Source organism: Ailuropoda melanoleuca, chromosome 4, assembly GCF_002007445.2.
Source record: "Ailuropoda melanoleuca isolate Jingjing chromosome 4, ASM200744v2, whole genome shotgun sequence".
Lineage (NCBI taxonomy): Eukaryota > Metazoa > Chordata > Mammalia > Carnivora > Ursidae > Ailuropoda > Ailuropoda melanoleuca.
The window spans coordinates 29,041,735-29,068,073 of NC_048221.1; the positions used below are offsets into that span (position 1 = coordinate 29,041,735).

Here is a 26,339-nt window from a genome sequence, read left to right on the forward strand (position 1 = left end):
ATCAGAAGAGCCCAAATAGCAACCCTCCAAACAGTTGCAAAGTCTATGCACATAAACCCCAGGGTAATATCCATTTGCCCATGTGGTCTGACCTCACTTGCCTTGAACAATCCCCGCCCACAGTGGGGGGAGGAGGCCTGTCTGAGGGTGGACAGAACCCGGGAAAGCAGGACGGTGGCTGCAGAAAGTGACAGCTGATTATCCCCCAAGAACAAAGAAGAAAAAAAAATCAGACCAAAGTATTTAATTAAAAAAAGTAGTTGATTTAAATTTTGAATAGGTGGGGCATCTGGGTGGCTCAGTCGTTGGGCGTCTGCCTTTGGCTCAGGGTGTGATCCCAGCGTTCTGGGATCGAGCCCCCCATCCAGCTCCTCCACTGGGAGCCTACTTCTTCCTCTCCCACTCCCCCTGCTTGTGTTCCCGCTCTCACTGGCTGTCTCTCTCTGTCAAATAAATAAATAAAATCTTTAAAAAAAATAAAAATAAAAATAAATAAATTTTGAATAGGTAACACTTAACACAGTTGAAAATCAAAGAGCTTAATATTCTGTATGCCCCTCTGTCTGATCTGCATACGTCCATCTGGTCACCTGCCCACCTGACTCCTGACCTCACAAATGGGTAACCACCACTGCCGGTTTGCTGTCTCTTCCTCCAGACACTGGGGGTGGGGTGTGTAAGCAAGTAGGGACCTCTGTCCCCACATCTCTCACCCAGCACAACACTGCGTACACTATGCTACACCTCACTTGTTTCGCTTAACTTGATTTTTTGCTGCATCTGTGGTTTCCTCGTTCNGACCTCTGTCCCCACATCTCTCACCCAGCACAACACTGCGTACACTATGCTACACCTCACTTGTTTCGCTTAAGTTGATTTTTCGCTGCATCTGTGGTTTCCTCGTTCTTTTTTTTACAGAAGACACTGTTCCTCCATATAGTTGTCCTGATTTATTTCCGCACTCCTGCACGGCTGGCATTTTGGTTGTTCCTAGTCTTCTGTTATTATAAGCAATACCAAGGTGAACAACGCTATGTCGTTGCGCAAGTGGAGAAGTCTGTCTTAGGGTAAAGTCAGGAGATGGGCTGTGTCAGGAGCGACAGGCATCCGTAATTTTGACAGATGGCGCCAAATTGCCCTCCCCGGTGCCTGTACCCCGGGCGGCTTCTGTTGGTAACACGTGAGCCCCTTTCCTCATGCCTTCCCCAGCACGGTGTGTTGTCAAATGGGGTGATTTTTCCAACCTCATGGGTGGAAAACAATGGTGTGTTAGTAGAGTTAGAATGTGTTTTCTCTTATCATGAGTGAGGCAGGGCATCTTTCATGTTTGTGTCCTTTGGGTTTCTTTTGCTCTAAACTATTGGTCTTTTGCTCATTTTTCCTTTGCACTGGTTGGCCTTTTTCTAATTGAGAGAGATTACAGTTGGCAATAAGGGTTGCAGATATTTTTTTCCTAATCTGTGGTTTGTCTGCGAACTGTATTCCTGCTCTTTCTTCGACCTCATAGAATCACGTTTATCCATAAACTTCTCTTTTTTGGTTTCCAGATTTTGAGTCCTTATTAGGAAGTCTTTCTCCATTCTGAGATGATTTATTTTAGTACTTTCATGGTTTCGAATTTTAATGTTACATTCTTAGATAGTTTGGGGGGCGCCTGGGTGGCACAGCGGTTAAGCGTCTGCCTTCGACTCAGGGCGTGATCCCGGGTTGTGGGATCGAGCCCCACATCGGGCTCCTCCGCTGGGAGCCTGCTTCTTCCTCTCCCACTCCCCCTGCTTGTGTTCCCTCTCTCGCTGGCTGTCTCTCTCTCTCTGTCAAATAAGTAAATAAAATCTTTAAAAAAAAAAAAAAAGAATTTAGATAGTTTGGAATTTGACCTGGTTGATAGTGTGATGTCTGAATCAACTTTTCTCTTTCCGAGATGGTCCCAGGTATTTAAAAAGTACTACCGGAGGGCTGTTTAGTGAAAAGATGTGTCATACCTCACTAGATGCTTAAAATAACACTCTTCCAGCTAAAGTCTGACGGACTGTTAATGAAATAGTCAGCAAAAAGGGTTTACGAGAACATGTCACGGATGTTGAATCATGTGCAGTGAATAAAATGTGAGTTTTCATTTCCCGCCTCTTGCCCAGAAGGAGTTGGACCATCATGTCCCCATTAACCGACTCCATCTGAGGAGGTGAAGAGTCCCCTAAGCCTCAGTCCAGAACTCAGAACATTCCAGGCCGGCATTCTAAGTGTGGGACAGCTACCTCAAAGCCCCCAACTTGAAGCCTTCTTTTCTGGGTAAGAGCTCGGAGGAGTGGGAAGTGCTGTCCAGAACTCAGCTGCTTACAGCCAGCCACGACGTAAAATCTGCCCTGTTCAGGTGATCTCGTTCCGATCAAAATGTGCTTTATGAAATGACCTCTGCTGTCTTAACTCCTGGAAAGCATCAGCAGTATTCTAGTCATTCCTAGGACTCTCCGAGGATTGCTTGGCAAACTTAATATTTAGCATGCAAGTGTATTGTGCTGAAACCACTTAAGTGTACATAATTTAATTTCCTCCCGCACTCCTTAGATGCTAATTGCAGGCACTTTGTATCCTCCAGTGAAATTCTCGCTGCAGAAATCAGATTTTTGTCACTTGCAGCTGTAACAAGAGTCAAATAGGCCATCTCTCCTGACCATGTGAGATCCAAAATATTTTGAAACCTTTTCTCCTCGTTTAATATATGTATCCTCTCTCATACCTCATCCATCTTCGTGGTGTGGTTTCCCTTTTCCTCTTTCCTTCTTCCCTTCATCTCCTCCTCACATCTGACAGGCTGTATTTATCCAAGGTATGACAACCATATGTCCCAGGATTTCCAGAATTGCCCTGATGTGAAATATGTCATTTGATTATTCCCAAGAGTACTTTGATATTTGTCAGATCACATGTGCCTTTTACGGTTTGGAGACTACGAAAATGAGCAGTGCAATTCTGAATTCTTCTTTCTAGAAGATTCCTTCCTGGAAAGATAATACAAGTATAAACTGAGTTGTACAAACAGAATCATTTCACATACAGTGAAGGAAGCTGAACAGCCAGTGAGTGGTTGCATCTGAAAAAAATCTCAACTTAGAACTTAGAGTGGGCTCTTTTCCAAGTGGGACCCCTGAGTTATTTCAAGCAGACACTCCTCTTTGAGGAAAAGCCTAACAACGCCCACAGGCTTGTCCTTCTCTTGTTGTCTTTGTTGTTTGAATTCCTAGAAACATTTTGCTCTAATAAATCAATCCACATCTTTTTCACACAGCTCTCAATCATCTTCCTTAAAGGCATGTGAATGTTCTCAACTTTCTGTTTATCAGTGTTTCTTATTCATACATGGTTTACTACGACAGATCCATTCACAAAAGTAAATATTAATGTGATTTCTGTACTCAACAGCATGAAAATAAATGGGATTATTAGCAGGCATGGCACTGTAAATTTAAATGAGGGCGGTATATAAATCAGTTAAGATTGCTTAATTAATATGCATCAGCAGCTCAGCCAGCTGCCCGTTCTAGTCTGCAGTTAGCATTTTGAGCTGCACACTGCTGACGAACTCCTTGCACCCTGCTATGATTATAAAACCGTTGAGCTTAATTGGAAGATAGTGACCAGGCTTCTGATCCCTACACATAGTTCGGTTGTTTTGTCATCCCAGGTTTGGGTGGGACTCTAGCAGTGGTGCTGTGATCTGCTCTTGCGTGGGCCCCAGCCGTGGTGATGTGGACAGCAGTGGGGTAATAAGCCAGGGACCCGGAATGAGAACAATGGGACCTCTCATCGCTTGTCAAAAAGGATGTATGTTTTGACCCAGATGTCTGTACGTCTCAGAAACCTCTGGTCCTGTAAGCAGGGCTGGAGATGCTGCCTTTTGAAGACCCTTTTCGATATACAGTGGTGCTAAGTGGCATTCTAGACCTTTCCAATATTCAGTCTTTCTGGACTCAAGATTAGCAGTTTGCTTTTGAAAAGTCTCCATCACCTCAGTTATTCCCAGAGTCTTGTCAGAGGGGCAGAAGGAGATATAAGTAAGAATGAAGATAGCAAATGTTATCTATGCAAGTATTTGGGGCAAAAAAACTGAAGCAACATAAAGGAAAGTCTCCTTGTAGAACTCTGGTCATTCTGGTGTGTCTGATTCCTGGAAGGAGATGGGGAGGGAGAATGGTAAGTTTAGAGATTTCTTCCTCATCTTCCTCATTGGCTGCATTTTATTGAAATAATAAGTCTCTGTAACTTGAGTAATTATTGATGAAGTATTTCGGTCGGGAGTGTGTGTGTCTGTCTGTCTCTCTCTCTCTCTCTCAAGAGAACCAGTTAAACACTGGGGCCTGCCGTTGCTGGGAGTGTGTGTGCCGTAGGGGGAGCTTGGAGAAGCACCTTGATGGCTTGCTGATACCGGTCAATGTTTACCATCCTGATGACATTCCTCTCAGGCATAGAATCCTTGGTTTTTGAAAAAGCTTCTCTCTTCAAAATCTCTCCCTTATCTAAAGGAACGAGAAGTTATTTTTAGAAATTTTAGTCCAAGACCAGATGTTCATGACTGTCCGCTTACTGTGCCCATGGGCGTTTTACAAGCTAGACCAACCCTTCCATGCGCAAGGCCTCAGGCACCGCACAGGCCTGGACCACAGATCGTGGGGTTGCGCTGGAGATGGAGGGAGCTGCTCGCCAGAATCCATATCAATTTGATGAGCTACTAGAGAGGATATCACCCATTATCTTCTTGACTTCCAGTCAGGCCTTTCCTAGAAGTCTTAACATTTAAGAGCCCACATTAGTTTTCTAAAAATGGATGAATGAATGGAGAGTGATACAGAAAGCGTGTTTGCGTTTTGTTATACTTAGAACTTTCCGTGAGATGCACGTGTATCTAATAGGTTGGCCATCTTCGGTCAAGCACGAGAAACACGTGGCTTGGACTTAGGAGCTGTGTTCTATGAAAAATGTATACGTTTAAACGGTAGACTGTCATTCAGTGCAGAGAGGCGGTTTTTCTATGAGAGACACGTAAGGAGTGCAGCCAACTCAGGGACCAGCACATGTTTGCATTCTGGTCCCCGTACCCCTTGAGCTGGAACTGAGGAAAAATTACCTCATGGCCACTGGGGTGTCTTTCTTGCTCCTATCTAGAAGCATTCATTGAATGTTTGACGTAACTCTATCTTGATATTTCTTCATGGGGATGAGTTTGAGGGAGCCGTCTAACTTGCTGTTTTTCAGTTTTGTTCAATGGCAGACAGTTGGAATAAGGACATCAGAATATCTATGAACTACTTAGTAAGTAAATACAAATCTAGTTCTGTGACAGAAAGTACAATTTAATTGGCTGGCAGATAAGCAGAGCAGTCCACAAAGGTGGCTGAAAGGGTCGTTTTAGGAGAAAAACTTTCACTTGAGAAATCTGTGAGCTGAGAAGACACTTGATGCGGGTGGCAGAACACAGTGCTCTAGCTTCAGGAAATGCCATCCTCTTTCCGAGAACTTGGGTTCCAACGGAAGCAGAGCAGAAGACCTTTCAAATTCTTATTTAAGTATGTGAGATGCAGTTTATTTTTTTCTGTATTTGAGAGGATTATGTTAACATCCTTGAATTCTCAACTACAGTTTTTTAGCCCATCTGGGACCCTGTAAATTCTAGATGCTTACTTTTATGGTCACTTTTATGGTACGTGCCATCTGAGACTGTTTTATTTCTTCAGTGGCTTTCTTAGAGTACTGAAGGCTCCCTGGAACCACTTTCCCTGTGTCACTGTGCTGCTTAACCAGACGCCGCACACACCAGCATCCTTGGGGGAATTCTTCCAGATGACACAGGCCCGTTCCCCTACCCTGGGAGTGCTCAGCTAGAATCATGAGGAGTGGGGTTCATCCAGCATAGTCCCCAGACCAAAGAGATAATGTAGGTGCTTATTGATAACCACCACTGGACTGAAACCCTACTGACGTGTGTGTGTGTGTGAGAGAGAGAGAGAGAGAGAGAGAGACTGACTGGACTGACTTCAGGACCCTCCAAAATGGAGCTGTACCTAAATTGGGGAACTCAGAATGTCCGCAGAGTCCATGTGGCAAAGGTACATGAGGGAAAGCAGAAGTTACCTAATTTGGATCATTACTAAGCCAGTCAGGGTCACTGGAAAAAATTTATCTGTTCTCCGTTCCTTAAGGGAGACATATTGGTGGGTTCAGGGGACAACAGGGAAGGGAAGGAAAAAGGGGGGAAGGGAAGAAGAACATAAAATGTCTGGTGGGGATCCAGCAGACTGTAATTGGTACTTAAACTTGTAAATGTATTTTTCATTCCAAATGTGATCCACTTCATTGCTTTCCTTCTCTTTTTAAGGTATTTGCCTAAACAGGTGTTCATTGTGAAGAAACAATTTTAGAAAATGTCCCTTTATGATCCAGAATCTGTTTCATTCAAGGAGGCATTTTTAGAGAAACTTAGTTGAAAGAGAATCGGACCTAGACAGACATTTGAAATTGTATGCACAGTGACCCGCTTGAGCATTCTCAGAAAGTCTGTCTCCATTGAGCTCAAAATAAGAGACAGTCCTGCCTCTTCGAACACATCACAGTGGAAACATTTAGAGGCATGAAAACTTGTGTTTTCTTTTCCCTCGTTTTCAAAATCCCTGCCTTTACTTGTTTATCCCTGGACATTGCTGAAGGCCAAAAACAGCCTCTCGTGGGACTTCTCTGAAAGGAGTTCGTTCAGACCCAATGTCATGTGACATTGACCCTGGACCAGCTGCTTTTCTTAGGTATTAAACCCACAATGTCTAATTTGCACACAAAAGGGTTCACCTCAATGTGGTCAATAGTAGTGAAAAGTGGACACCAAACTAGTACCAGGGTCAGTCCCTCACTCACACAGACCTGCAGGGGCTCCCGAGTAGCTCAGTCAGGTAAGTGTCTGCCTTCAGCTCAGGTCATGTTCTCAGGGTCCTGGGATCGAGCCCCGCATTGGGCTCCCTGCTCGGTGAGGAGTCTGCTTCTCCCTCTCCCTCTGCCCCTCCCCCTGCTTGTGCTCTTTATTTTTTTCTCTCTCTTTTTCTCTCCTCTCTCTCAAATGAGTAAATAAAATCTTTTAAAAAATAAAAAGCAGACCTCCAGTAATTAGTGATTAAAGAGCTAAATAGCTAATCATATGACACATCCATGAAATTGGGGGGGAGCCAGCATGAATGGGTACGTCAGTTCCTGTGTGTTGGAGTTAGGTACAGTAGGATTTGATTTTGTTACACACACAGCAGAAAACAGCCTGTCTGTGTGTGCGTGAGAAGACCACAGTAGCCCCTGATGGACCTCCTTGCTCCATTTTTGCTGCCCTATCCCCATGCTCATCACACAGCAGCCAGAATGAGTGTTCTGAAGGAGACGAGTCCGGCTGTGCCTCTCCACTGATGAAAGCCCTTGGTCGGCTTTCCATCTCCCGTAGACACCAGTGAAGGTCGTGGCCTTGGAGCTGCCATGATCTGGCTCTTGGCCACCCCTCCACCCTTTCCTCCTGCTGCCCTTCCCTGCTTTCACCTCACGCTTCCTTTCAGTTCCTGCAACATGCAGGCTCACTCTGCTCTTGAACGAGCTGCTCCTCCCCGACACCTGCCCGGGGCTCCTCCTCTTCAGGCGGTCTCTGCTCCAGGGGCACCTCAGCCTGCCTTACTTTCTTCATGGCCCTTGACCATTTGAAATTGCTCGTTGACTTGTCTGTTGCAGATCTCCACCATGAGAACAGAGGCGCCTTGTCTGTCTTGTTGGTCAGACCGCCCTGGCCCCCTCGTCGCCCGTGATCGAGGGACAATAATAAAAGCGGAAAAGTGTGGAAGGATATACCCCCCCAAATATTAATAGTAATGATCCCTAGGCAGGGGATTTGGAGTAACTTTAATTGATTGCTTTTCCTTTTCGTTCATTTGTATTTCCTAATTTTTCTGCTGACATCATGTATTATGTATGGAATTCGAATGCTTCTCTGGGCTTAAGGAAGTGGCTTTGAAGCTTCCAGGCAATTGCAGAGAGAAGGCATTATCTGCAGGCTCTGCGAGCAGTGGGTGCTGAATCAGTGGTTGCTGAGTCCACTGAAACCTTTATTCTAAGGGAAGGTATTTCCCCAAAGTTCTGTAGGTCGTAGCCCACCTGAGTCCTCGCATGGGAGGAAAGTAGGTACGACATGCACCAAGGTGCAGATGTGGAGAGCTGTGTCTCCCAGATTTCTGACCTTCATCCGCAGTGGTGTGCTTTTCTCTGACAGTCGCAGGGTTATTTTGCTCCGGGGAAAATCCATTACGAACAGCAGCACATGGGGCACTGGGGTGTGATGTGCTTCGGTACACACTGCCTTTTTTTTTTCCCCAAAGAGAATGCAGAGCCGTTAGCTCCACATGTAACAGTGAGTGAACAGTCTGCCTGCCTTCTTCCAGAAAAAGAATTGACAATATGGTTTATCCTTTGAGTCTCCTGACTTGAACAGTACCTTGGCCAATAGCAATTTTTTTGTACTAGTAGTTTCATGTATTAGAAATTTAACAGGTATAGTTATTATGTCTTATAACAGGAGACTGACTTGTCAAGGGTGTGTGTGTGTGTTTCCAGTTCAAGTCTGACCTGATGAATTGTATGTCATTTGTTTCAGTGTTAGAGAGCATTTCTTTGGGTTAGTAAGTTCTTGAATGGTCCAGTATTTCAACAAAAGCAGGTTTTGCCTAGCTACGACACTCGGCAGTTAAGGTTTTACTTCATTTATGGAGTCTGTCACCTGTGTTTTAACTTGAATGCTGCTTTCTGGAAATCTGTGCAAATTTGAGGGAGAGAAGAATCCAAGATTAGCAAACTTGATGACTGATTTAGAAACAGAAAGCAACTACTCCCTCAGACAAGAAAATCATGTGTGTGTGTTTTTCACATGGATTTCCATCATCTTCACATTCAGTAGAAGATCTGGTTATTATCAGAGCCCTAAAACATTTTGTGCGTTTCATATCCTTGTAGCTTAAGTCAGACTGACGGACGTTCTTTCCAGATTTAGGTAAGGGCAGCTAACGATGAGTGATGAAAACTTGCTTTATTATTTATATTACCAATGCCAGGCAGTTCATAGGAGGAAAAAAATCATTTTCAGCCCTCTGCAAGAGCAGTCCTGCAAGACATGTGCCGAGTAGGAGTGACTTATGTTCAGAACCCCCTAATGGCATGGAGCAGCAGTCCAGATTGCTTTCTAGAACAGTGCCCAAATGTACAATCGGTTAGAGCTTCTTTCCGTCTGGAAACAGGCACTGCTTAAAGAAAAATGCCGTGCCCGGCGGAATCATCCCAGGATACTTTGGATTAAACGAGCAAAGACAACTCTGAAGAAAAGTTGACTAACTCTAGCGGTTGGAATGCAGCCCCCAGGAAGAGCAAGGCTGGAGCGTGTGTAATCAGGGCTTGGTGTGAGGCGTCAGAGGAGCAGGCTGGATCCCAGGGACACCGAGCACCAGAAGGATGCCGCCTGCTTGGCTAAAAGACCCAGCAGTAGGGCCAGCTATTGTGAAGGCCCTCCGCCAGATGAACAGGGACCCTTCTCTGGTCACAATAGCCATTCACGCTGAGCAGCCTCATTAAATATTCAGCCTGTGCTTCCGGCAGCTCATTAGGGCCGCAATGAGCAGTGACGTGGATGCTGGAAAGCCGAGGGCCAGCCAGCATCAGTAGGCAGAGGCTGAGTGAGCTGCTGATGGCTTTTCTGTGCACTGCCTGTCCTATGATGACCAGTGTTTGCTCCCTGCTTTGCCTGAAGTCCAGGTAAAATAACGCAGAAAACAGGCAGCGGACACCTGCAAGCGTCAGGTTCTTATCTCCTATGTTGTGTGGCCAGGGCCTCGGATTTTGAGGGCTTGCCCCCTTCAAGCCCTCTGACCCTCTTAAAGAGCTGTCTGTAGCTTCGGGGGCCTTTGCTGAGTACTAACAATGTGATGCTATTGTGTACTTGGGGCTGTTTGATGAGTGCGTTTGAGGTGTGGTTTTGAACTTGGTGCTGGAGGTTTGGAAGACCAAGTTACTCTTTCTGTAACCGGTCAAATTTAGAAATATTGTGGGGGGGTCCTCCTAACGGTTTGTGCAGCAAGTTTTGCTCTGTGTATGCCAAGTGTTGGTGGATTTGAGCGGTTCACTACTAAGCTTTTCCCTTTTGAATCTCAGGAGAGGTATGGTGCAATAAAAATAAATAAATATTCTTAGCTATCGGGGATTCTTCCAATAGACGGAATGTTGTCCTTCTTAAATCATGTTACTTTTCCACGGGCTTGCACTCAGTGCTGTGTGCTATTTAAAGCTGGTAAAACCTGTGAAGGAAGAACTGAAAAAAGGAACTCAAAGTGTATTTCTGTGGTCTCACTGTTTGCATGTTTTTCTCTTTCCTACACAGAAAATGTTTTCAGACAGCTCATTTCTATGTGGAAGATAGCAGTTCACCTCGGGTGGTCCCCAATGAAAGTATCCCTATTATTCCTATTCCGGGTAAGTAAGACACACTCTTCTTTCCAGTGGGCTAATTGTTTTTCTCCTTTGTTTGTACTTTTGTGTGACAGCCATGACAAAATATTATTTTCCTAGCCTTTGAAAGCTTGCCCTGTCTAAGAGATCCTTAACTAAGGGGAGTTTAATGAAATCTTTGCTCCTTTACATATCTGCAGTGTGATGAATTCCTCTTTGAGAGGAACAAATGACTATGAGTTAATACAGGATAGACTCACATGCAGGGAGGGGAAATAACGGCAGACAAAAGGGAAAGCATAGATACTTGCAATCCACGTGGACCGGATTTCATTTTGATAGGCAATTTGCACTTACTTTTTTTTTTTTTTTTAGATCACAATTTGTAATGCAGTTTTCTCGCATTGTCTCCTAAGATTCCGTATCCTGCAAATACTTTATCTTAGCGTTGGAAGTTTTGCTTCTTAGGATTTTGTGGGGGAAGTCTAGGGCTACACTCTTGGTCCAGGGCTTATTTCACTGGTCCTCAGGTAAAAGATGAAACACCCGGTTAGCATTCGGGTGGGGACTGGTGGAAGACACTGTAGTGAATTCTATAAATGCCATAAACATGGGGAAGTTCGGCAGCCGCCTAGCTGTAGGAGAGGGGATGTGGGAATTGAAGGTGGCTCCCACCATGTGGGTTTGGCATCCCTTCCTTTTTGCCAGGTTTGAACTTTCTTCGTCTGGGTTTCTGGATGTCCTGGTAAATATCTATCTTTAGATATCTCTGACGTCCACCCTCCTGACATTCATTGTTTTTTTCTAAATGGAGGCACTCCTTTTCCCCTAGTGCTGCGTCCCACACACGTGCAGCATCCCTCATTCTCCAGAAAGGTCTTCCCCGTCTAATACGCCACGTATTGTTCTTGTTGGTTTACTGTCTCCTCCTCTGCCAAAGAGAGCTTCATAGAGGCAAGCGGATGTCTCCTTAGACCTAGGATAACACCCGGCACAGAGTTAGCATTCTTTAATTCTCGGGACAAATGAATTCACGTCAGCGAACCTTCCTTAAAGTTCTTCAGAGGTTGTATCTGTGAAGCTTGGAGGTACAGTCATTCTCTCGGTGCCACGGAATGCTTCTGTTGTGTAAAAACCTTCACGAGGTGCGGTTACGGTTGGGGGGTTCATGGGACCTTTATGTGTCAGTCTATGCGAAGTCATTAGGGATTGCTGGAATTGGCCCTGTGTTCTCTGTTCTGGTCATCTTCTCTCACGGAAGCTTGTCACACAGAAGCAAGAGGGGTAGCAGAAGAGGCTCTGGGTACATTCCTACTGGATCATTTCATGGCTGCTAACCCATTCCCAGACAGAGGGGACAGGTTTTGTGTTCCCCTCCGTTCTTCTTCCCTGACCCTCACCCTTGAGTCTTGGTGGAGGAAACTGTAGTCCTGCCTTTGAGAGGAGCCGAAGCAGACAGGAGTCCTCAGTCTTCACTTGCGTGGAGTAGGTCGTTTTGTCGAATCTGCAGGATTCGTGCACTAGCACGTGTGTAGAATCATTTTCGTCTTGCATCCCCTAGAACGTGTGGACCTCTGGCAAATGCCTAGGAGTTTCTCTCTCCTCTGAACTGAGTCCTCTGACAGACACAGCTGTTGGGTACCTGAAATCTATTTTAGAAGGTTAGATGGTGAGATACTTCTTGGGCTGTCTTTCAGTGTTTATTTTCTTTTCCCACTGGATTGGGAATCAGAAAACCTAGGATCTTGCCCTGCCTCTGCCGTGAAACCTTTGGTCAGTACCTTGACCTCTCTGAGCCTTAGTTCCCAGACTCTGTAAAATGAACAGGATGTTCGATCTTACCTACACTTGAGGCAGTGTTAAAACTCAGATGAGAAGCATTTTGGAAACTGTGAGCCAGAAATGTCAGTTGTTGAAGCGTTCTCTCCGAAATCACGGTATCATTCACCTCAGCAGCTGTGGAGAACGAGTATTTGCCTGGTCCTCAGGTTGGGATCGTGCCGCATTCACTGGGTGTGGCCCACCGCGCCTTGCTCTTTCCGTTGGACTTGAGGATTTTCAGTTCACTAGAATCCTGAGAAAATGCCAATCCGTTGTGCCTGCCTTACCACACCTCTGGGTAGGTGTTTCAGACCAGAAGGGCTTTCGAGTGTTTTCTACGTACATACCTGTGAGAAAGTTTAATTTATAAATTAGGCACAGTAAGAGATTCACAATAATAACTAATAATAAAAGAGAAGAATTATAACCATATGTTGTCATCAAAGTTATGTGGTCTTTCTCAAAACATCTTATTGTACCGTCCTCACCGTTCTTGTGATGGTGTGAGATAAAACGCCTGTGTGGTGAGCTGCAGTGAGGGGAATGACGTAGGCATGTGACGTAGCATTCGGCTACTGTTGTCCTTCAGATGATACATCAGGAGACCGCAGCTGAGTGCAGGGAACTAAAAGGCCAGATGAGGGGGGGATTCCTGTACTCACCACTCAAAGGCATTTCTTGAAATGGGAGTTTTTCCTAATTCATACTCGCTGGTAGTGTAAGTACTTGGGAAGAAAATTGCTTTAAATTCTCCACTGACTGAGAAATCTGTGTTCAGTTGTACCTCACTGGGCGTAGTAAATGCAGCCTTGAGGAGCCGTGACATGACTGTAAAAGGGAAGTAGTGGGAATGCTACAGTGCGGTGTGACGGGAAGGGACCTAAAGAAACCAAGAGCGAGGCTGCTCTTTCTCTCTGTTCCCAGATGGCACAGCCTTCTTGGGGGGCCTTTGCCAAGGCACATCAACTCATTTCACCCTTAACTGGGAAGAACTTACTCCCCATGACCTTTCTTTAAAGATTTTTCAATTTAATCCCACTCTCTCCCTTTTTCTGAAACCAAACCCCCCACTGACCTGTTTAATAGTCCCATTTGTAAAATATTTTCTAATTTATAATGCACTTCAATGATCCACTATTCTCTCTATTCTCATGGTTTCTTCTGGTTATTAGCATCCAACTATGTCATACATAAGAAATTCAATATAAGAGAAACACTTTTTAATAAATTCATGAGTTATTTTCACTCTGGTAAAGCTTTCACCCCAACTTTTCCTTAGTGGAGACCTCCTTGGGGTCCTTGTGAATGATTTACCCTAGGAATTATCTCAGTGTTCTTATTTCCAAAAATAGTAGGATATTTACAGAGTTCATATCAAGTACTTGTTCTACCCACCAGGCCTCAGTTACATATTTTTTAAGATATTTATTTATTTATTCATGAGAGAGAAAGTGCGCACACGCACACAGGCAGGGGTGAGGGAGGAGCAGAGGGAGAAGCAGGCTCCCCGCCGAGCAGGGAGCCCGATGCAGGGCTCGATCCCAAGACCCCAGGATCATGACCTGAGCCAAAGGCAGATGCTTAACCGACTGAGCCACCCAGGCACCCAACCTCAGTTATATCTTATCCTTGTTCAAAACCTAATAACAGGACTACTGGGCTTCCGATTTATCAACTGTTATCTCTTGAACTCCTTATTTCCTATAACTGATTGTTTAAAAAGAAAGATACTTCCAGACAACCACTGTAGTAAACTGAACCATTATACTGGTTAAAAATGTATGGATGCAACAGGGTAAGAATGAAAACTCAGGCACCACGCTGTTATGAAATAGAGCTTTGGGGTCATCACTAGAATATGGAACAAGCTCTGTTCCTAGAACTTCCTTTACATTTAACCATTCTTTTTAGAAAACATTATGCAATATGTATTGAGTGTTTACTGACGACATGGTTTATTTTCACTGCAGTCAGTCCTGTAGAGACAGGTGCAGTGGATAGCCTCCTCTTATAGCTGCAGAACCTGAGGCTCAGAGACCCTATTCAATCACCCAGCTGATGGGAAGGGTGGAGCTAACGCTGGAATTCTCTGTGTGGCTTCAAAGCACAGATGCTTTGAAATGGCTCTGCCGCCCCTTGGCATGCTGTTCTGACAGTTCTGATATCTCAAGACTTTAAGCACCTCATTTGGATATCCATTCTTTAAATCAAGGCATTTCAAATACATGTGAATATCCCCTGTAATTTTTTTCCCCCCGAGTTCTTGATGGTGACCTTCCACCAAGCACTGACCTTTTGCCTCTCCGCTGAATTCTCTTACAGCCCGCTGAGTAGTTTCATTATTCTTTTGTTCAAGTTTCTTCCTTATCAAAAACTCATCTCTACTCTGTTCCCTAGTCCTTTTTATTCTCTTACTTTTGAAGAAAAAGGCGCTCTTCCCACCTATACTTCCATTCCCTGTGCAAAAATAGGCCTATGTGATTTAAATGACTTAGGGAGAAATTCACAAATCTGTTGAAACTTTTGGATGATTCTGCTGTGGTTGAAGTTCATTAAACAGCTCTGGTCTTTAAATCCCAAAGTGTAAGTAGAATCAGTAAGTTACACTAACTTTTTAAGAAGTATTATAAAATAGCCAAATGGTTAAGGAGAGGTTTGTTAATTGATCACTCGTCCCTTAGACACAGCCATTTATAGGAATTTTTGAGGAATTCTAAGTTACTCATTTTACTAATTGACTTGAAATTCAGTTTAGAATCTTCAGTATGTTCTCCTGATTTAACATAGCAAAGACAGTCTTGTCAGAATGAAGACATTTCTTCTTCCTGATCTCACCTACACTTATCTAAAAAGTAGACATGCTAGAGGATGTGAATATGATGGCCAAGGTTGGGTAGCTACATTAGAAAGAACTCTTCTAACACAATATTTATCCAGTGTGAAAGAAATTAAAGAAGTGCTTTTGAAGCTGCCTTCCAATCACTATAGAAGGAATATCAATTCTTTCATCGGGAAAATTTGGAATTAGAGTACTTGTTCCATATATGGGAACAGTGGTTAGTGGTTAGTTGGTTTTCCGGGTAACTTGAACTCTGACTTGTGCGGGAGAATAAAAGGGGCTCTGACTCGTGATACTTTTCACTAAAGGTTCTTCAGAACCAAACGTTCCATGGTTATGGGTTCTCCATTGTTACCCTGGGAGGGTGAAGCATAATTAACTGCAGGAGCTTAGCGGTCAGTCCCCTGTAATGCTTTCTAAGTAATACTTACGTCTGTGACGTTTTTAAGATAGTGAAGTGGTCACAGAGTTCCTTTAAGATCCACATTATTCTTCACATCTGCGAGTACTTTTAAAAATCTAGAGTTTCCAATCAGGAGGTACTCGTTTTAAAGGACACACTTCAATAATTAATCTTTTCATTGCAGTTACCGCAGCATTACGAACATGCACCATCTACAGACTATTTTCGCTGCATTGTAGTATTCTTTCAGACTTTCATTATATTACAGCTTTTTAAAATCAAAACTTAGCTTATGAAATTAACCTGATAATTGGCTAAGTTGTATGGGCTTTTCCAAATGTGCATATCGTCAGGCACAAATGTCCTTAGAAATGCTTTGTTTGTGGAAATTAGAGAATCTAACTTGCTAATAAGACCGTTACAAAACAGTGTTGCTGCTAACCAGGAGCTTGGAAATCCAGAAATGATTCATGCCTTTCCAGCAGTTAAAATACATCTTAATAATTTGAAGGTCACTGGCTTCAGCAGGGTGCCAGCATATAAAGAGGTTTTAAACATGCAGTTTAAAACCCTTGGGATTAAACCAACCTTGTTGGCATGTTTTATTTATACAGAGATTATCTCCAAAGGAGATTCATTGGTCTTTTGACTATAATGAAGCCTTTTCTTTATTGACTTCATTGTGTCATAAATGAAAAGAGATTTCTTTTTATGGCAGGAAATAAAATGTTCCAATCTCCACAACACTCCTTGCATCCAGAGAGTCTGATTTAGACAAAAATCTGTTTGTTGTGCCCTAATGCGGAAATGAAAATCCCAATAACGTTCTTTCGTTTCATGTTTGCTTTATTTTCCTAAGTGGACACAGAGGTCTTACCAAGTGCAGAGAGAGGCCTGAATTTGGCCTCTGGGAGCTGAGCGGGCAGGCAAGAAGGGACTGAGTTCCTGAAATCCAGGTCTGTCCATTAGAGGGGTGGTGAACAGCCCAGTTGTGGGACTTGGAGGAGTAGGAGTGTAAGGTCTGAGCAGGAGGGACTTGACCCAGGGACTGCGTTGGGGCTTTAGAGGTTTCCCCTGCTGAGGGACAGAATTGGTTGGGATTTGGCAGAGGGTTGCGGGAACTGCTAGGGGTTAAATGAACTTCACAGAGATTGGTGGCAGAGTAGGTGACTGAAGGCCCTCTGGACTGGTAATGGTAATTATATATGTACCTGCACCCTGCCAATGCGGATATTTTCTTAAACGGACGTTAAACCAGTCAACCCCAGCACTAAGCATCTCGGCAGGAAGGTAAACCCTGCAACCTTCATTTTACCTGGCATCATCAACATGATCAGAATACCAGTGTGAATTTTCTAGGTTGACTGAAGCTTACTGTTAAAGCCAAAGTGTATCATTTCATTCCTTTTAAGTCAGAAAGTTTCTTTAAAAAGCATTATTGGGGGCGCCTGGGTGGCTTAGTCAGTAAAGCATCTGCCTTCAGCTCAGGTCATGATCTCAGGGTCCTGGGATTGAGCCCCACATCAGGCTCTCTGCTCAGCAGGGAGACTGCTTCTCCCTTTCCCTCAGTGCTCTCTCTCTCTCTTTCAAATAAATAAACAATGCTTTTTATTTATTTTTTAAAAATATTTTATTGTGGTTTTCTGCCCTCTCTAACCACATATGTTCAGTTTAAGGTCTAGAGAGAGGTCAAATGAAATGGAAGACACAAGGCTTCAGAGTCAGCCTGGCCCCACCACGTGATAGTGATAGTGGACCTTGGCCAAGCTCTTGGGTCTCCTTTAGCCAGTCTCCCCATCTGTAAAATGGGTAATCACAGCCCCAAATCATAAGGCCACGCAATTAGCACCCAACAATAAATCCTAGTTATCAAGCATTCACTAAATGCCAAGCACTCTTGTAACTGCTTCGGTCATCTGTTGACTTTTCATAACTCTCTATGAAAGTCATTATCATTCCCATTTTACAGATAAGGAAAGGGAATTACAGAGAGGTGAAGTCCTACCACCAGGCCATCTGGCTCTGGCTTCTCCACTTACACCAGTGCCCCTACATGCCTGGCACACAGGATGCTTCCTGCCATCAGTAACAAAAATGACAGCTAGACAGTTTTACTGAGTGACAGGCTGAAGACCCAGCCACGGAGCTGCATGGTGGGCTGAGCCCTCTGCGGCACCTCCCTGGGGATGATGTTCAAGAACAGCCTCGGCTGCTGATTTTTTTCCTTTCTAATATCAAAAAAAGACAAGCAAGTGAAGTTTCCGCTTTCTGTTTATCTGTTATTCCTGAAGAGGAAGAGAAAGCGAAGTGAGCACAGGCAAGGTTAGAACCATAGACCAATATAGGGGTGATTTCCCTCTACCTGGCTCCAAATTGCAAGTACAGCAGAGACATAACCAGATTCTGGAAGCAGCTTTTCTCTATGTTCAATGCGTTATTCTTTATTTATTATGTTTTATTTAACGTGAATAATCTCGAGCTCTTTTTTACCTCCATGGAATCTCTCGTCTTTGGTACTTTCTTCTTAGTAGATGTTCACCCTCTCTGAATGTGCCTTTTTGGGTACCTTGCAAACCAGAGACTAACTTCAGACATCATCAGAAGGGGTACATAAGGCCGCTGACCACAGTAAAAGTCCTCTTATATATGAAGTTTAATTCCAACCACCAAGAGCTGAAATCTTGGAACAAAGTGTAAATAATAATATGGAATAACAATCTTACTCCTAAGGTGCTGCTTCCCAACTGACTATACCAAACCTCTTCTAATGGGGTGATTTAAGGATAACAGCAGCACTCCCATTTTTGCCTAATTTAAATCTTTGGTATCTGAAAATTCTGTAACTAAAAATATTGGCACAAAATTAAACGGGAACATTTTATCCAAGATACTCTGTTTAATTAACCGAGATACTCTTGTTTCATTCCTTGTTCTTCCTGGAAATTGTGCTTGGAGAACGAAGACGAGTCGGGGGTCACAGTGTGGAGCAGCACGGTCTCCACGTGCGGTACACACCAGGCTTCAGATCACACCTCTGCTTGCGGAGTTACTGGTCACTTTGGACATGTTGCTTCCACTACCTTGTGTGGCATGTGAGGAGAACAATGTTCACCTAGTTCTGGTAAAGCTGAACGTATGGCAAGCAGTTAGCACAGTCCCTGGTGACCAGTAAGGGCGCAATACATGGTGATTCTCTTGTCATTCTACGGAGCCTCTCTTGAGACCGTTTCAATTATATCCTCACCATCTCCCTGACTAACCTGTAGTTAGTGAAAACCTCTCCCTTTGATTCGAGCTCACATTTTTTTTTCTTCATCACCACTACATCGGTGACATTTATTCTCACCTGAGTCATCAAATCCATCCTTTTCCTGACACTTGGCGTCTTCACCGTGTAATCCTTGCTCACTCCTGCTGAGATTCATCTCTTCTCCAACACAAATGTGCCCTTGGGCAGAGACCATCTCCCTAATGCCTGGCTGCGTCCTGGGTGCTCGGTAAATGCCTCATCCAGTGGTTTCCCATTCACTCTGACCCAGATCACGGCCACTCTCTCTTGACCTTGGGTCTGTGGCCAGCTTCTGCCATTGTCTGGCCTTCGGTTAATCCTTTTTCTTTTTTTTTTTTTTTAAATATTTTAATTATTTATGCGACAGAGATAGAGACAGCCAGTGAGAGAGGGAACACAAGCAGAGGGAGTGGGAGAGGAAGAAGCAGGCTCATAGCAGAGGAGCCTGATGTGGGGCTCGATCCCATAACGCCAGGATCACGCCCTGAGCTGAAGGCAGACGCTTAACCGCCGTGCCACCCAGGCACCCCAAATCCTTCTGAGCTTATTTTCTCAACTATGAGATGAGTAGGAAAATCGTACCCATCTCCTGAGGTTACTGGGAGGTTTGGAGTAGATGTTAATCCACCTGAAGGGCGTTGGGAGTGCCTGGCCCATGGTTAGTGCTGCTAATGGTCTCTGTATCCGTTAATGAAACAGATACCTAAGTGAAATAACATCTTTCAGATGGATGTCCTCTAACACCACGGGGTCTTGCCAGACAAAAATCTGAGAAGATCTGGTCTACAACACTGTCCTAATTGTTTGGCCTTCTGCTAGTTACAGTCATTTTATAATTATCTGGCTCATGTTGTGAGAAATTTAATAGAAGAACTATTTAAGAGGAATAACTATGAGGACTTCTAATTAGTCATAGCCTTATATTCATCTTCATATTGAGAAAAAAGATTTGTGACCCTTCAGCTTCATTTATCTTGATTGAAAGACAATGTATTATTGGGTTGCTGGTAGCGGTCCGTACCGCGTGCTTATGTGCGTGCATCTGCATGTGTGTGTCTGTCTGCCTGTCTGTCTGCCTGTCTGGTAGTTTATGATGTTACTGGTGGTGCCTGGAAACCCAGAGGGGTGTGGTTAGACTTCCCTGGATCAAGAAGCTAGTTGGAGAGACTAGTGAGTCATAGATTTCCATGATTATCCTACTGAGCTCTGCTGGATTTTTCCTGCATCTAGCCAGGGGGACAGCAGGCAGACTGATTTCTGGACATGTATGGCATTAGCTGGGATATTATACTTGGGCACTTGGCTGAAAAAAAATAGTAATAATAAATTGTTACCCTGAAAACCTTTTTTTTTTTTTTTAAATGACTTGAGGTGGGCTTTGGCCTTTAAAATGCCATGTTTTCTGCCTCTTTTGGTTTTTGACTTCGCAGAGTAAAATACCTCTAAAGCTGATGTGTTTTCGTATTTTGAACTAGAGTCTGTATGCACCATGAATTTATTGGAATTCTGAAATTCTAAGTTATCATGGGATAAATGTTGCCCTCGGCCTATTGCGGTATTAACAATGTCCCGCTCGGAAACAGTGTTGTGTTTGGTTTCTAAATAAGCTGGAACGAAATGCTGCAGTCTGTATACGAGAGTGTTTGCAGGGGTAGGTTGTGTCCCATCTCGCTCATTTTGCCCCTTGTCCAAAGAGGAGTTTCTTTGGGTTAATCTTTTCAAGACTCCCAATTTTGTACCTATTAACCCTTATCTCAACTTCAGAACATTTCTTTGCCACTTGATCTTGATTGTAGGATTTGCTTACTTCTAAACATTGTAGGCGAAGTTGATCAGATAATTTTGGAAATTTTTCTTGAACTGTGCATTCTGCTCAATATTCTGGGGAAACGTTTTGGCTCCGCTTACTTTGTTAATGCTGGTTACATCATTATGGGAGCTATAGATTTCTTGGGCGTGCAGAATGATTGCATATTCATGAACATCTTCAATCCTGAAATATTTGTAAATAACTTGGCAATTTTTTTCATAAGGTGGCCTATTAAAATGATTAGGTCTTTAATTGTTCACACAGAAAGAATTGGTGCTTCCAGAGCACCACGTATTTGATCAGTAACATTTCTGTGCTAAGCAGTTTGGATTATGAACATGTAAGTCACCTTCCTTAAACAAAGTATAAGAGATGCTATTTTCCGCTTAAGAATGATTCAAGTTTGAAAATGTCAATAGATGCAAAAAGCCACCCTAGAGCTTTGCTCTCTCGAAAGAAAGTAGAGAAGGAATGACATAGTCAATGTTAACTGTCACCAGATGAAGAGAAATCAGATTGTCAGGCCTGGATCTATAACATTCTTGCCAAAGTAGGACCTCATTTACACATACAGATCTTCATACCCTTTGCTAAGAAAAGCATCTGTGGCAGTTTAGATGTTTGTGCGTTTGCCAAAGATCTTTCACTCTGAATAAAGTAAATGTCATGTCTGTTGTTTATCTCAAATTCAGCAGAGTATTTTTAAAGAAATATTTGCGGGGGAGGGTCGAGGGAAGGCGGTTGGGGAGCTCCAGTACGTGGGGTGTGGCAGTTTTGTGGCCGGTACTCCAGTATCGGACCAGATCTGGAAAAATCCGCCCAAAACACACTTTGGGCTCATGAACTGCAAATATCCTTTTGAAGTGACAACACTACAATAAGTTGGAATGTGGAGTCTTCCTGAATCTATACCTAGTCTGTCAACACCCCAAAAATCCAGTTAATTCAGTCAAACTGATTATTTGGCATCATGAAGACACAGCTGTCTTGAACTAAAATTTTGAACACTTAAACATAGATGGCATTGTACCCAAGCCAGCTGGTACAATGGCATCTCCCTGTAATTGTGTATAAAGATTGCTGCGACTTCAGAGACTGGAAATAGAACTTCATTGCTCCAAGTTCAAGCAGGACCTCACTGAAGAGCAATTTAAAAAAAAAAATCTTAGGCTGTGATAAAATTTCTTGACAAGTAGGTACCCTTAGGAAGTTCAGACTTTCAGTTATGAGTATGATGTGGTAATTTAACTATGTAAATTGCCTTGGATATTTAAAAAAAAAGCTAATTCCCTAGGTACCTATAAAAAAAAAAAAAGAAAGAAAAGAAACAACAACTGTATTTAACCTAGTTTCTAGGCACTCAAAATCCTAGTAAGACAGAAAAGTAGACTACATCCTGACACTTTTCTTAAGGACGTCTACTTCGGGTGATACAGTCCTTCCACTCCTCTCAAAAGTCCAATGTTTGTCTTTAATAATCCCTTATCGGTGTCACTTGTTTTATTGAAGTATATTCTGTGTGACTCTGAATATCATTTTATCCCCACAGATGACATGGAAGCCATTCCTGTCAAACAGTTTGTTAAACACATTGGTGAGCTCTATTCTAATAACCAGCATGGGTTCTCCGAGGATTTTGAGGTACGTTTCAAAACTGGAAGTTAATTTCCAGAAACCCAGCTCTTCCTTTATAAGGATTTTTATAAACTTGAAATGAATCCATTCAAGCATAACAAAAAAAAAAATACTGGAAAAAGTTGGAGAGTGTTCTTTTTTCTTTACAAGACTAGGTGAGAGGGAGTTGGTTCCCCATGTCCTGCACATGCGCTTCCAGAAAAGAACAGACTTAGTGGTGGAAAAGAGGCAAGCCCCCAGGTTCTGTCTTCATCGTAATCCTATCTGGGACAGTGGTAGGGCCCATGTCTCTGGGCTGCACGAAGTGCAGAGAAGGCAGCGGATCTGCAGTCTGGGGAACGGGGAGCTGGCTCCGTGGGAGGCAGTGTGCTTCCTTATCCTTGGGCCAGTCACTTCCTTTCCGATGGCCCAGCTTCCTCGTTCTTAGAAATGGCGCTCCTGTCACTGACATCCCGAAGCTGGGAAAAGGGAATGATGCACGTCCTTGAGAGTGCCGGGTTCCCTGGTAAGCCCCTGCAAAGGTGGATGGTGGCGGTTTTCGTGATGATTAATTCTTGGGGAGAAGACGTGCGTGAACACAGCCCTGTGATTTTAAGAACTGTGGCGAAGGAAACAAGGTAGAGCGTGGCACGCACCGCCCTGCCAGCTCCGGGTTCCCTGCCAGTGCATCAGTGACAGGGTGTCAATGAGGAGCTATTAAACAGACTGCCCTTTTCTTCACTGAGGCGCTTAACTAAGGCACATCTCTGGCAGCAAGAGTTGTGCCGAGGAGGCCAAGTTTTCATGGCAGCTCAGCTGTCTTCTAGCTTTGTGGGTGAGTCGGTGCCTTTCTCTCTCTCTTTCTTCCTTTAAAATGGAAATGACGATGGTGCTGCTGAACTGCCCACCTCTTTTCACAAAGTGGGATTCAGGGCTTAAATGATGTCATGGAAAGGAGGCACAGGGAGAAATGAACACAGGACCCAAAGCCCCCGTCTCTGTGCAAATTCAGAGTCCCCAGAGGCCATCATAAAGGCAATTCTGACAACTGGTTTGAAAGGAAGTCTTTCTCTTAGTTTTTTGTTTTTCTGAGCAAAACCAAAGCAGAGGTGGGAGAGAGAAGGAACCCTCTGATTTATTCGGCAAAGTCCTATGTATCATGGGACAGACAAAAACATGTCAGGTATTTAATGTGACTATTAGATGCTTACCAAAAGAGGTGCCCATTCAAGTACGAAGAACATGGTTTAAAGTCAAACATTTTGTATTCATGAGGACAGCAAATGTGTGTGCTGTTGAAGTGATTTAGCTCAATTGACTATTGGCTGGATGACTGAGCAAGAATATTGAGGCATTTAACAATGTTGATGGTATTCAGGACAAACATTTATCCTCTGGAGAACAGAATTAGATCGGGATGACCAAATGCAACTCCAGTTTCTCAATTATTTATGATTTGAGACCCCGGTGCTATTCATCACAGCTGGTTTTGACACCATTTAATTATTCAAAATAATCAGCTACACCTCTATAAACTCGATCTGACTTAAAATGGGCTTTGCTGCATCAAAATCAAGCCTGTTAACAAATTCTGGGCATCTGCACCCTGTTTCTATCCTTTAAAAAAAAAAAAAGTGACTAGAAGCTTTTGCCTCCTATATTGAACTTTATAGCTTAAGTCTTACTAGCTGGTGGTGAAGGGAGGGGTGCAGGAGGGCAGGGACAAGAGAGGCCTTGTTCTGTGGTTGTCGTTTCACAGTTCCTCCTGGTCTGAAGGTAGAATGTCAGAGCTATTCAGAATAGGAAGACTGTCCTGTCTTCCGAAAAGAACAATAAGGCAGCAACGTAAAGGGAGGAATGAAACAGAACAAGTCCTTAAGATACTGTCCTCTTCTCACTGAGGGACATTTTGAAGTATTTTACAACAGTAGTGGTATTCGTTTTCATCAGCTCTGCTAGAAAGGATAACTAGTAGCAGGCTATTTAAGGAATTATTAAGGCTGTTTTATAAACAAGATAGGAACAGGCTATTAAAAAAGGTCAGGAAAAGAGATTTTTGTGGGATTTAAAGAAAAACAAAACTGGGGCGCCTGGCCAGCTCAGTCGGTGGAGCATGTGACTCTTGATCTTAAGGTTGCAGGTTTGAGCCCCACGATGGGTATAGAGATCACTTAAAAATAAGTAAAAATCTTAAAAAAGAAAAAAAAGGAAAACAAAACAGAACCCTCATTATGGTAGGAGAGTAGTAAAGTCAACCCCAGATTTCCAGATCTTTTTAAGTGGAAGAAGGGTGGCCAGCATTTACTTATTAGCAGGGCATGTGGATTATTTCACTTGTTCCTCGGAACTACCCCACGAGGGGGTGCTAGTCTATGGTTCCCATTTTACAGATGAGGAAACTTCCTCCATGGGAAAACTGAGGCTTTGGGTGACTCCGTTTTGAAATGACGGAAGTTAGGTTTTTAAGACCAGGCTGTCAGACTCAAGCCCACATGTGTAACCTCGAGACCCTCTACACTGTCATTAAAGTAGTGTCCTGTAGTGACCTGGAGTCAGAAGGAGAAAAAAATACCAAGATTACCAATGATTGTCTAAAACTGATCACACAGCTGACAAGCCAACAATTGCCTTGGCAAAAAAAAAGGGGGAAGGGCAGGAGAGGAAACAGCTCCCCACCCCACTAAAAGTACTGGGAGCCCATTCCATGACCTTTATGGCCTAGAGCCTTCCAGCTAGTTGAGAATCTGACTCATAAAAATCTTAAACAACATCTACATAGAGGCCTAAAGTTAGTCCAAGAACTCATCTTAAAATTATAAATACTATTTGACAATTGATGTGTGGCCATTAAGAATTGAGAAAAGCAATTCATCTGACAGTTACGGAGTACCTGTTATTCTGTGGACATAATACAAAGTATAGAGTTGAATTTGAGACCTTGCCTTCAAGTAGTTCAGTCTGATGGGGGGTGGAGACCAGAGTGGGCAAAGCAAAATACGTGCTCAATACGTATAGAAAGTTCCAGAGGAGGGCAAAGAAGAAGAAAGGCTTCTATACATTTTGATTATTTCACCAGAATTTCTATTTGCCCCATCTTGTTTTAAAATCTTGGATGGAAGTGAAAAAAAAGAAAATTGGTGAATAGCTGTCATATGTTCAGAACTTTGCTGCGTGGAGGAGAATGAGAAAAACGATTCACTGGTAATTGTGAGTCTTTGGCTAGAGGTGATGCAGCCAGCGTTTTGTCCTTGTCAGATAAATTTTGGAGACCGGTAACAGCTGGCAACATTATACCTGCGCACATTTTGCAGTCACTGGAAATAACATCAATCCTTGTCTCAAGATGGCGTTCGATGACTCTGTTTCCTTGGCTACCTGAGCTGACTTGAACCTCACTCTTCCCCGGCCTCCTCAGTCCTCATCCAGGAGGCTTCCAAAGGCACAGTGCTAGCATTATCTTTCCAAAGGAGAGGGCTCCGAGGCCATGTGGGTCGATAGAATTACTAGGCAGCGGTCAGGAACGTCACAAGTTGGAAGGCTGAGTGCGGAGACGAGGCCAGAGGTCCAACACCCCTTGATGAGATCCTTTGGGGGAATCGCCTCGCTTACAATTAACTCCAGCTGAGCTAAATTTGGGCCAGTTGCTCGTCTTAAATCAGGAGAACAAAGCTTTGTCCACCTGAGCCCATGTGCTCAAGGTATCCGTGGCCACAATCACTTTATGCGAGATGCAGCGTTCCATCGTTGCCATCGACACATAATAGGGTGTCACCAGACCCTGGGGAGGGGGGAGGGTCATGCTGCATGAGACGGCAGCCTGCAAGATGACAGAAAAGGACTCTGAGTCCCTGTGACAAAATGCCACTTAGGGTCTGAAATGTCTTAAGAACATTTTTAAACCCTTAGCATGAAGAAAACCATAGTTGAGGTTTTTATGAAGAGTGAAGACTTCAGAGAGCTAGCCAGAATTCACAATAGTGTATGAAAAATAACTGTATTTTACAGACCCACTGCAGGAAATCCTATGGCCTTTTCAAAGGGCACAGAAGTAAAGCTGTTTGGG

The 26,339-nt window shown here is 43.6% G+C and overlaps 1 protein-coding gene across 3 annotated transcripts in view; it reads left to right on the top strand.

Moving 5' to 3' along the window:
• Positions 1-26,339, top strand: part of PTPRG (protein tyrosine phosphatase receptor type G) — a 691,435-nt gene that overhangs the window by 628,115 nt on the left and 36,981 nt on the right. For all 3 annotated transcript variants that reach the window (XM_019795516.2, XM_019795515.2, XM_019795517.2), the window contains 2 exons: positions 10,433-10,524; positions 22,212-22,303. In XM_019795516.2, the coding sequence (XP_019651075.1) occupies positions 10,433-10,524; positions 22,212-22,303 (184 nt within the window). The remainder of the gene's footprint in view (positions 1-10,432; positions 10,525-22,211; positions 22,304-26,339) is intronic.